Below are 12,746 nucleotides of genomic sequence, written 5' to 3'. Positions count from 1 at the left end.
ATTGAAGTTCATTTATAGCACACGGCTTTTCCCTTATTGTTCCGTGCAAAGATGATTTATCCCTGACGATAACAGAGTCGCGTATCAAACATTTGTGCCTCTCCGTACGTTCAGAGTCCTGCGTTTCAGCCGGTTCCTCTCAATCTTCACCCACTCTTCAATGAGCTGAGATTCTGTTTTCCTGGCCTGGATCACGGACCCTGGATCAGCATTGTTTGACCCTCTACGAAGAAAAATACGGTAACAAACAACCTCTAGAACTGCAGCTAACGATCATTTTGCCAAGAGATTAGACTCACGATTAATTGATTAGAAGTCACGCCATGAAAATATTTGTACTGAGGCCGTAGTTATTTTATTACTTAGTTTACGGATTTTTAAATGAAATATATTGAACCACGGGAGGAGAGAGGAGACGCAGCGCGCAGGTGAGTGTAACAGTAGATTTAGCGTGTTTTGCATTGGTAGAACTGACGCTTCTTGTGTGTGCAGCCTTAGTCGCTGCAAAATGCACTGGAGAAAATGTAAACGGGTTTAAAATGTGTATTTGTGATATAAAGGCGCGCAGCAGACAGGGAAACGGGCCGCTCCGTCACAATAATGCTTTCCAAAATATATGATTACCGCAGGATTTTGGCGCAAAATTGCTTCACGCACCCTTATCTTTAGACTTAATACCGCTTTTTTATATTTCATTTAATGCTATTTTGCGTTGTCAGCGGTACTTTATAAAAAAAAGTGATAATTTATTTTATTTGTATTGTAGAAATCAATAATCTAAGTGCGGCGGATCCGTAAACCAAGTAATAAAATAACCGCGGGCTAAATTTGACCAGATGAAGCTGAAAACAAACTACTCCACCAGGATCTTCCTCAAATACATCGAATTTACGGCTCAATTTGTCATAAAACACATCTGCTAAGCTCACGGCATGTTTCAGAACCCCTACAGACCAGTTAACGATTACTCGACTTCTAAATTTGTTGTCATTTCAGTAATCAAGCCCTAAACTGTACTTTTTTTTTTTAACCTCAACGCCGTATACCTCAGATCCAGATGATGAGCTCCTTTTGCAATGTTGATGGCCACTAAAGATGAACTCAGGGACTTCCTCACCTGGAAATCAAATGTGAAAAATGTGTCCATGATGCAGGTACCAGAGAGACCAACGAGTTTTTAATCCTCCCCATAATCACGAATGCCGTATTTTCCGGACTATAAGTTGCACCTTCTTTCATAGTTTTGGCCGGGGTGCAACTTATATGTGATATTATTTGTTATTTTCACACTTGCAACCGCTTTTCATACTCCAATGCAACTTATATATGTTTTTTTCTTCTCTATTATGCATTTTTGGGCCAATACTCCGGAAAATACGGTATAAAACATTTTAGAATAATTTATGAAGCGAACGTACCCCTCCATTTGCCCAGGGGTCCAGATCTCCATTAGAGAAGATGATGTTACTGGCAGTCGACAAAGCTGCACAAAAAACACACACAGGACAAACAAATAAATAAACAACTGGTTAATCACAATCTCGTCATGGATAATAAATATGACTTGGCCGAACGCGTCACACAAAGGTCTTAAAGCGTCGCACCGTCTCCCCAGAACTGCACCCGGAGCCAGTCGGGGCGCGGGACGACCCCCCAGCGCTGGGTGCAGTAGCGCTCTCGGGCCGCCGCCGTGAAGGCCATCGGGGGGAACATGTCCGTGATGTTGTTGCTCTCGAAACACAGATCGATCTCGGTGCAGGCCTGAGGAGGAGAACGCCGTGACAACGAGGTATTCTTTTTTTTTTATTCATCCGTGCAGTTCCCCCGAGCTTTTATCAGAAATGTTCATCTTTCACGTCAGACGGTAAAGAAGGTGTCAAAACGCTGGAAAATGGGGACTTGTTATTTTTTTTAAATGTAGTATGCCTTAACCCGACTTGTCTTTCTTTTTGCTGTTTTTGTTTAGTTAAAAAACAAGGGAAAATGTTAAGTACTTTTGAGTTTGAAAGAAATTTCTCATAAAATTGAATCGAGCTAAAATGTGACTGTGAATATCAGACGTTCAAGTCCAGCACAAAATTACCATGAATTTACCATAATATCAGCCACTTAACTGCAAAAATCTTCATTCATATCCTTGTTTGGAAGATTACACTAGATGTTTCAGTCTTATTTGGAGGTCATTTTCAAGTCTAGACACATTAAGTTTAGACAATATATTCACGATGTTCAAATTTTCCCCAAAACAACAATTTTGATATTATACATTTATCGATATACAAATCCCCAAAAAAGTAATGATTAAAAACAGAGCTGGGCAGAACCAGAGAGAACTCAGGAAAAGTAAAGAATAAAATGAGAAGGTAATAAAAGTGGTATCCAGAGGAAAGAGGGGTTAATGCGTAGTACGGCAACAAGAGAGTCCCATTCTGACCATTGTTTAAATTAATTTCCAACTATTCACTCTCACATGGACTTACTGTGGCCAATTCAACTGTTCACTAATAATTATCAAAAGTCAAATCAATAAATACTGAGTGTCTTGTACCTGATAGTCCCAGGCCAGACTGTTGAAGCCCAGGCCACAGCCCGTGGGGTCCGCACACTCCACAAACAGTTTGTACAGGTCCAAACAGCTCAGCTCGCCCGTCGAGTTGTACACGATCCCTGAGGCCAAAATGACAAAGAGTTTGATTATCATTAAGATGATTCGCTTTGCAGTTGTTGCCGCTGCTGCTGCTGCCCTCTTGTGGCGCAGAGCATGAACTATGGACAGGGTTTTAAGCGCAAAGTTGTAATGATGTGGAAATCCGCTGTGTGTCTTCACCTGCAGTGTTTCTGAGGTTAGTGAGCAGGTCTGGACCGCTCAGCATCGTGTCGCAGCCCACCTGAAGTTAAAACAAGAAGACACACAAACGCACACACAATTTGAGAGGCAAGTCATGAAATGTACAGTTCGTTTATTGACCGTATCACCCTGACAGACTCCTCCCATCACCACCGTAGACTCCTTCCTCTTCCTCTGCACGACCATCACCAGGACCTCAAGTGGAGCCCTCCATCAGCTCCATCATCAAGAAGGCCCAGCAGAGGATGTACCTCCTGTGGCAGCTGAAGCCAAGCTGACAGTGCAGATGATGGTGCAGTTCTACACGGCCATCATCGAGTCCATCCTCACCTCCTCCATCACCTCCTCCTCCATCACCTCCACCATCACCTCCTCCATCACCACCTCCTCCATCACCTCCTCCTCCATCACCACCTCCTCCATCACCACCTCCTCCATCACCACCTCCTCCATCACCTCCTCCATCTCCTCCTCCATCTCCTCCTCCATCACCTCCATCACCTCGTCATTGCCCAAAACAAAATCCTATGTTTCTGAACTCCTCTGACAATGGCAATACACCTTTTTCTGATTCTGATATTGTGTTATGATTATCATGCAAACTGTCCTAAAATCATGCCGAGCGAGCGTCTCAAGCTGGGGCGCCATTCCCAGGTCTAAAACCAGCTTTCAGTAACTGCTCTGTGAGTGTGGAGTAAGTGACGTGTCCAAACGGCTCAGTAACACGCACTGGTCTTTACCTGGACTGGGTTGGCGGGCATGTCCCCCATGAAGTGAGTGCTGTAGGGGTAATCCAACATGGCCATGAGGGTGAAGGCGTTTCGGAGCAGGCCGTTCAGCTGGTGCACGTCCTGAGCGGAGGAGGGGGCTTTGCACAGGGCAAACTTCTCCTGGATTGAACTATAGTCTGACAAAAGAAGGTTATAGAACGGGATTATTACAGATGTTGTGCTATTATATTCATATATTCAAAAGGGATGTCAAGATCATTAGGTTAAACGTAATAATTGTGATGAGGGAAAAATATTATATAATAATAATATAATAAAAAAGTGACTGTTTGGGTTTGTTATTGTTGTATCTTTATGTATATATAATATTTGATTGACCTGTGTTTTTCTTTAAAAATAAAATAAAAATTAAAACAGAAAAGTGACCATTTTCGAAACAAATCAAGCCTTTTTGTGCAATTAAAAGAAACGTGACGATTTTAGAAGCTTATTTACATCCTTTCTGCTCAGACTTCCCTGTCGAGGAGCGGTGATGCTTTAAGACAACAAGAACTTAAGAAAATTAAGCATTTTTATTTGTCATTTCCGTCGTGATGTCAATCATCAAGAATAATCGTTAAATCGCGATGGTCGTTCTCACAATAATAGACTAAAACGTGCTCTCGGGACGTCCCTAATGGAGAGTTGTAAGGTAGATTTCATACATACATCTAGTCTTTTGCGGCGCTGGTTTGGTCGAGGTGCAATTTTAAACTGAAAAAGGTGGTTAAGATGGAACTTCACTTCTGTCACAATCGTCTCATAGAACGACCCAGAACGCAGCGAGGGCGGGTCGACCAGAACGCAGCGAGCGGGTCAACCAGAACGCAGCGAGCAGGGGCGACCAGAACGCAGCGAGGGCGGGTCGACCAGAACGCAGCGAGCGGGTCGACCAGAACGCAGCGAGGGCGGGTCGACCAGAACGCAGCGAGCAGGGGCGACCAGAACGCAGCGAGAGCGGGTCGACCAGAACGCAGCGAGCGGGTCGACCCGAACGCAGCGAGCGGGTCGACCAGAACGCAGCGAGCGGGTCGACCAGAACGCAGCGAGCGGGTCGATTCGAAGCAGTTTCAGGTTACAATTCCTCCTTTAGACCAGGACCAATCTGGCTCAGGGAGGTGGAAATTCCAGAACCTTCAGATGGATAAAAACATCATCCACTCGCTTTGAAACCTTCTCTAGATTTCTGTACTTTGTTATAATATAAAACCTCCATTTCAGGTCGCCACAACAAATACAATGTGCTCAAGTTTACAGTGATTTCAGATGCTTTACTGGACATCAATGAACAATTCTCTAAGCTTGGGACTGGCACAAAGAGCACACACACCGGTCTGTGACTTGTAGGTCTTCTCTCTTGGCGCAGTACACAAGAACAAACAAGCGTGCACTAAACTAGATAAGTCTGCACACAATGAAGCCTGTTATTTTGTACATAGGATATCAAATGTTAGTGTTACGATTATTGTGAGAAAAACATCACGATTTAACAATTATTCACAATTATTGAGTGTATTGAACAGTGAAATCTTAAATTTTCTTTCGTTCCTGTGGTCTGACATGTGGCACTGTTCCTCAAGTTTGTGACAAAACTGAACTTTCTGAAAAGGCAAAAAAAGAAAGAAACAACAACAAAAGGCCAGATTTAAAAAGTGATTTACTTATTAATAGGTCTATTTTTTTGGACTCTTTTTTTTGGATTGAACTAAAAGACTTAATTTTGCTTCTAAAATTGTCACAATTATTACCATTTTGGCTTTTACGATTACATAGCGATCTGAATAACCTTGACATCCCCGTTTTGTCCTTGAAATGAGTTGATCTGCCATTTTTCATCATCATCATCATCATCATCATCATCATCATCATCATCAAAGTTAAACTGTGTGACTTTTACAAACCTTGCTTTTCTGCCAGTTCTTCGAGCCGTCCAAAAGCTCCTCTCACAGCATCTCTGCACTCCGGGCTGACGTTCTGGAAATCCTGCAAACAAAAGAGAAATGTTACAGAAACACAATCAAAGCATTTACCGTATTTTCAGGTCTATAAGTTGCACCTTTTTTCATAGTTTTGGCAGGGGTGCGACTTATGTTTTTTTCTTTCCCATTATACATTTTTTGTCTGGTGCGACTTATACTCCAGTGCGACTTATATATGTTTTTTTTCTTCTCTATTATGCATTTTTTGGCTGGTGCGACTTATACTCCAGTGCGACGGTAATAAACACAATAAAAACGTAAACACGGTAATAACTGAAAAGTGGATTTTAAACCAAAAAATAAATAAAACGGCAGGTCTTTGTAGCATTAACCATTAAAACTCACCGCTGTGACGTCTCTGAAGAACTGCCGGGGGTCGCCGAGTCCCGCCGTTGACAGGATGGGGGCGCTAGCGGCCAAGGCGCCCGCGACCACGTTGGGATATTTCAGCCTCATGTAGACGGACAGCATTCCTCCGTAACTGCAGAGAAGAAGTCACAGTGTCACAGACGCATTCCACCAGCGGAAAACCAACAGCGAGATTAGGAAAAGAAACGTGAAATAATAATCTGTCCTCCATCACTTTATTCATATATTTATTATATATACGGTATTTGTATAGTCCTAAGATATAACAAAACATTTAGTAGTCCATAAATGGTAGTCTGTATAAAGTCTGTCTGTGGAAGTAGTAAAAGTACAGCTACAGGAGCAAGAAATACTTAAGTTGATTCTTTTTGTGATACTTTTACTCAAGTATTAAAGTGCATGTTTTAATGAGTACTTCAAGAGGTTTTTAAACATATTTAAGTCATACGCATCTGGTGATCTTGATTTTCAGTCAACAAAGGCAACTGGAGCAATATCTTAATTTTACTGCTCATTTTTATTTATACAGATTCCTGAGCTCAAATGTAGTGAAGTAAAAAGTATCCAATGCATAAACTACTCAAGTACAGATACCTACGTTTATTTATTTTTTTTAAACTTTAGTACAGTACTTTTACTTTTGTACTTTGTTACTTTCCACCACTGCCCATTTGTCCCAACGTCCGGCAAATTAAACCATCTTCACCATCGGAGCAAATGTGAGTTTAGTTCAGTCCTCGACACGAAATCTATTGTTCCCGTCGTTTTACATCAGAGAAAAGGTCCTCTCCAATTTCATTTCCGACACTTCTATCCATAACATCCCAATCCATGAAATAAAATAAGAAATACCGTATCGCACCGGACAAAAAATGCATAATAGAGAAGAAAAAAAAACATATATAAATCGCACTGGAGGATAAGTCGCATTTTTGGGGTGAATTTATTTGATAAAATCCAAGACCAAGAGCAGACATTTCATCTTGAAATGCAGTTTAAAATAATAACAGATGAGAGAACATGGTGAATAGGTGTACATATGCTAACGCTAACACCTTCAGTTACATGACGTATGCTAACGCTAACACCTTCAGCTACATGACGTATGCTAACGCTAACACCTTCAGCTACATGAGGCACAGACAGAACTGTGGTAAGTGTCTGGTATGTTAACGTAACATATGAACAGTTATTCAGATAACTATAGCATAAAGAACATGCTAACTAGTTTACTAAAGCATCAGTTTTACCCCAAATCACTAAATCCACTGAATTCTTCTTCCTCTGTGTCACTTCTAAACAACTCCACAAACTCCAGAGGAAGAGGAAGTGCAGATTCTTCTTCTGCGTCGCTTAGAGCCTAGAGCGCCCTCTTGTGGTTGTCAGTGTGAAAATAATGAATAATATCACATAAGTCGATCCGGAGTATAAATTGCACCCCGGCCAAAACTATGAAAAAAGGTGCGACTTATGGTCCGGAAAATACGGTAGAGACATGGGCTTCTGCTCTGACACGTTACCTGCCGCCGAACACGATGACCGGACAGTCTGAGGCCACCAGCTCCTGCTTCAGCTCCGTGATCAGAACGGCAAAATCGGCCAGCGCCTGCTCCACGGTCAACAGCGCCACCTCCGGGATGTTGAAGGAATCCTCTCCAAACGGTAAAGACTTGCCGTAGTATCGCTGAAACCATTAAAAATAAAAAATAATACTGTCGATTAGACCGAACATTCCTATTGAGAAGTGAAGAAAATTGACTTCTTGTTCAGATAATAATAGATGGAACAATATTTCATGGGAGTATTTGTCTTGTGTACATTTGTGGGGATATTTTGTTGTACTTAGATACAATTTGAGCTGTAGAGTGTACGGTGCTGTAAAAAATAATACTAGCGACCATTTTAGAAGCATTTTTCTAAAAAATATTATTATTTCATATTTTAAGTTTTACATATTTTTCAAACAAAGAATACACAGAAACAAAAATGGGACCAAAGAGATTTAGAAGCAAATTTAAGTATTTTTTGTTCAATATATTGCCCAAAAATTGACATAAATGTTATTTCCTTTTTTTATCCGCACGTTTTTGTCACATTTAACTTTAGTTTGCCTTATTATATAATAATAATCGTGATTATTCAGGTCAAAATATAATCGTAAGAACCAAAAAATAATCATAGTGACCATTTTAGACCCAAATGTAAGTATTTTTTGTTCAAGAAAATATTACTTTGTTTTTAATGTGTCCGACCACGAGAATGACAGAAAATTTAAGATTTCTCTGTCGTTTAGTCACAGTCTCAAAAATCGCAAATAATCTTTAAATCATGATATTTTTTCCTCACAATAATCCTAACACTAACATTTGATATTGTGACGTCCCTAAAACGATACGGTTTGAACTAAAGCCGGTCTCGTCGCATTCAAAGTAAATGGCGCCGCTTCCTTACGTGTTCTGCGAATATGACCAAAGCCCCGTGCTGAGCCGCCAGTTCAGTGATGAATCCAGTGTTCAAGGCGAAGTCCCAGATGTCGCCTTCATTCCCCGTGTAGAAGAATATAGGGCCGTAACCGGTCTTCCAGTATTTATCTAGAAGAGCGAGGACACAGCGGGACGGAGTAGGAGCACAATGATCAACACGGTCAGAATATGAGTCGTTTGTGTACCTGCGATGAGGTAGCGCTGTCTGAATGTGCCGTTGCCCGCGCTGTTGAAGTTGTAGTGGTCCAGGGTTTGGGTGAAGTATTTCTCCGTGAAATCTGTACCGGAGACATTGCGCGGTTTGGACTGAAAGCAAAAAAACAGCGACAAATAAATATGGATAAGTTTTCTTTAATAATTCAAACAGGCGGGTTCAGTTTCAAAGCAGTACCGTATTTTTTGGACTATAAAAATGCATAACATAGAAGTAAAAACATATATAAGTCGCACTGGAGTATGAAATGTGGTTGCAAGTGTGAAAATAACAAATGATATCACATATAAGTCGCTCCGGAGTATAAGTATATAAGTATAAATATAAGTGTAAGTCGCACCCCAGCCAAAACAATGAAAAAAGGTATTACTTATAGTCCGGAAAATACGGTAATGAATACGTTTTTTCACTCCAGGCAAAGAAAAAAAAGTAAAAAGTAAAATCTGATTCTCCAATTATTCTGCTGTGTAAACTTTATTATTATTGGGATTTTTTTTCCTGAGCCAATACCTTTATTCGACATTTATAATAATATCAATATCCATATACCACAAATTAATGTTAAAACGACAGTATGTAACGTTCTGGAGGTGGTACACTTGGAGAGTTGAAGCCACACTTCTGAACATTATCCATGGAGATAGATTTATGTCATACTGTGGAATAATATTACAGTTATAGGATCAACTTCGCCATGGAAACAAGCAGGAGGAGGCTTGTCATCCAGCTCCAGAGTCAGGTGCTCACAGTAAAACGCACTTCCTGTTTTTCTAGGCCAATAAATACACACAAAATATTAAAAACCTGCTTCTTTTTTTGTTGTTTTTAAACTCAATTTCTGCTTAAAATTTACATTCTGTGGTTTATTATACATCCAATATTAGAGTTAAATATTAAACAAATGGGAGGCTACTACCGTTCTACTGATCAATTAGAAATATAAATGTGCTGAAATGATCTATACAACTTGAATATACAATAATACAAAGAGAAATATATTGAGCTACGTGACCTTTTTGATTTTTGGATTAGTTTAAAACATAACTCAATAATAAGTCCATCAAGCAAAGTAAGAAAGTACTGTCACGTGAGAAGTATAGACTTGAATGATTAGACGAGACTCAGAATAAACATTGACTTTAAACTTCATTACCTTAATTAAACTGTGAAATGGTAACGCGTCCAGCTCCAACGCGAAACTAAGAGCGAGAATAAACGCGAAAATGCCTAAAATCCTGCTCATTTTGGACGAGAGTGATTCAAAACAGCTGCAGCAGAAGCGGTTTGAAGATCCTCACTGCGCATGCGTCAGTCCCGCGTGTCACATGACCAATGTTGTGATCAGGGATGCGTTTAAGAGCAACGGGACATAAGAAGACTGGGCAAAGTACTTTTAATACTTTTAATACTTTTAATACTTTTAATACTTTTAATACTTTTAATACTTTTAATACTTTTAATACTTTTAATACTTTTAATACTTTTAACAATGTAATGGTGATCGAGCTCAGATCGCATGACGTGAATGTTAAAAGCAAATTAATTTTTACAGTTTTATTAGAAAATGAATGGCACAATAATTGATTGTTTAATTGAAGCAAACTTTCTACAGCCGATTATAAAAATAAACATTTTCCCTAGTTTGCGTTGCAATAAAATTACACCAGATTTCACTGTGATACAAATGAATTCAATGTCTTATTCCAAGGTCACTCAATGGGTTTCTTACCTGGTTAAATAAAGGTTAATGGAGGATAATAATAATAATAATAATAATAATAATAATAATAATAATAATAATAATAATAATAATAATAATAATAATAATAATAATAATAATAATAATAAAGGTCAACACTATAAAATTCCTCAGAATCACCCACTTGTAGTGACCACCAGTCTGTGCCCCCGCGATCAGCTTTCATAGGTGGCTTTAGGGTGAAAAGGGTCTGGACACCCCTGCATTAAATACAAACTTCTTCTTGTCTTTTTGCAGTCAGTGACTCTAACACCAGTCTCTGTTACACATATGGCCACATGAGTTAACTATTTCTCATACTGTGTCAAACAGAACTCTGAAAAAGCTTGAAAACGCTTCAGGCAGAATATTCATAGGCTTATTTTAAGTGGAACATAGTTTATTTGTCTGTCCTACTAATCCCTGAAAGGCAGGCTGCAGTATCATTCTCTATTGTCATATTTCATCTGTGTGTGTGTGTGTGTGTGTGTTTGCTTGCGTGCGTGTATGTGTGTGTGTGTGTCTCATTGTGTGTGTGTGTGTGTGTGTGTGTGTGTGTGTCTCATTGTGTGTGTGTGTGTGTGTGTGTGTGTGTGTGTGTGTCTCATTGTGTGTATGTGTGTGTGTGTGTGTGTGTGTCTCATTGTGTGTATGGGTGTTTGTGTGTGTGTGTGTGTGTCTCATTGTGTGTGTGTGTGTGTGTGTGTGTGTGTGTGTATGTGTGTGTGTGTGTGTGTGTGTCTCATTGTGTGTATGGGTGTGTCATCGGTGCACCACACTGAGCCTGTGTGTCTGGTTCTCCCTGTGGGCCGACTTAAGTCCTTTTACTCCAATGAAAACTTTACACAATGTAGTATCTTATGGTTTTGTCTTCTGTTAGGCGATAATACTAAAGCAAATAAAAGACGTGCATACAATTAGGACACACATGTTTATGCTTTGTTCTTCTCTCACAATTCAAATAGATAAAACACGCCTGTAAATGGTTGAGGTTCAAATATCATACAGATTGTGCCTTTATTGTATGAACCACGCAGACTAAAGCTTGTTTTCTGGCTGAAACTTTCTCCTTGAAGTGTTTTTTTGTCCCTGTGATGTTTGTGATGTTTGTGATGTTTGTGATGTTTGTGATGTTTGTGATGTTTGTGATGTTTGTGATGTTTGTGATGTTTGTGATGTTTGTGATGTTTGTGATGTTTGTGATGTTTGTGATGCTTCTGTGTCATGTCTCGTTAGCGGATTCACATTTGACGCTCACATTCTCCCCGTTGCGGTCCGACTTCTTCAGGACCGTGTATCATCTGACCTAAATCCACGTGGAGCTGACCCATAAGCACGTCACGATTGTTCCGTCACTTATCACCAACTTGCAGTTCCTTAATCTTTCCCACAAATGTCTGTCCTCTGTTTCCTCGTGAGACCGGGGTCAAAGGTCAGTTTGGATAAATCCCATGGTCTGTACCTGACTACGGCCTGTCACAATAACTATATCGACTTCAGTAAATGATGGAATGATATCTATTGTCTACATCGTCTTTACATTAGAAGGAACTTGTTGTTGGATAAGATTTAACTGTAGAGGGTTGAATAATTAACTTCTATGACTCATTCAAGGAAGCTCGTGTTTTGAACAATGTAGAAAAGGTTTTATTCTGGGATTATCCAGCTTTAGGCTGAATATCTCGGTGGCATAAAGCAGTGTCAGTGTTGTTTATTGACCTTTACATGTCTTGTGTACGAGAATAGAATAAACTCAATGGTATTATTACTGTGTGTTGTTTGTTTCCATGACAACTTATGTTCACTGTTACTAACAGCACTAATACTGACAGTTCAACCTCACTTTTGATACTAAGAATAAAGCTCAATACTTGATGCCACTGTCTTGTTGGAAGACAGAACGGCAGAATAAATTTTCCAAATGTAATTACCACTACTTTTCAAATGTATCTTGAACATACCCAAAAATAGCACAAACACTTACTCCCAAATTGTTCTGATAATTGAGTCACAGTATCTATGACTATATATATTTAATCATACAGCAAGAGGATGAGGATGATGTTTGGGAATATATCAATGTCAGTATTCAGGTGCTGTTATACAATAACGACTCTAAATGTGTTCAAATCTGGCAAAGAGCAGAAATATCTCTTTATAATTTAATTTGGAAAATATTTCTGTTCAATGTTGTTTTAAATCAGCTCTTTAGATCTTTTGTTTATTATTTTCTGTTTATTTTTCAGACCAGAAAAGTGACATAATGCACCTTTAATGTCAGTGACACAAAATGACACCTTTGAGGCAAAAAACAAAACAAACATTGCAGCACTTTTAAAATGTTG

The 12,746-nt window shown here is 39.5% G+C and overlaps 1 protein-coding gene across 1 annotated transcript; it reads right to left on the bottom strand.

The window, feature by feature from the left end:
- Positions 1-20: 20 nt before the first annotated feature.
- On the bottom strand, positions 21-9,937 carry dpp7 (dipeptidyl-peptidase 7). Its single transcript, XM_072432705.1, has 13 exons — positions 9,817-9,937; positions 8,635-8,755; positions 8,418-8,557; positions 7,487-7,650; positions 5,943-6,078; positions 5,520-5,601; positions 3,589-3,755; positions 2,828-2,888; positions 2,549-2,667; positions 1,605-1,761; positions 1,419-1,483; positions 1,047-1,117; positions 21-223 (listed from the first exon to the last, which is right to left on the bottom strand). The coding sequence occupies exons 1-13, from the start codon at positions 9,904-9,906 to the stop codon at positions 85-87; spliced, it is 1,512 nt and encodes a 503-aa protein (XP_072288806.1). The 5' UTR covers positions 9,907-9,937; the 3' UTR covers positions 21-84.
- Positions 9,938-12,746: the final 2,809 nt, after the last annotated feature.

Source organism: Eucyclogobius newberryi, unplaced genomic scaffold (genome assembly GCF_026437365.1).
Source record: "Eucyclogobius newberryi isolate DKJ021-1_F unplaced genomic scaffold, fEucNew1.0.hap1 SCAF_6, whole genome shotgun sequence".
Taxonomy (NCBI): Eukaryota; Metazoa; Chordata; class Actinopteri; order Gobiiformes; family Gobiidae; genus Eucyclogobius; species Eucyclogobius newberryi.
This window is presented reverse-complemented; position numbering and strand designations above follow the sequence as displayed.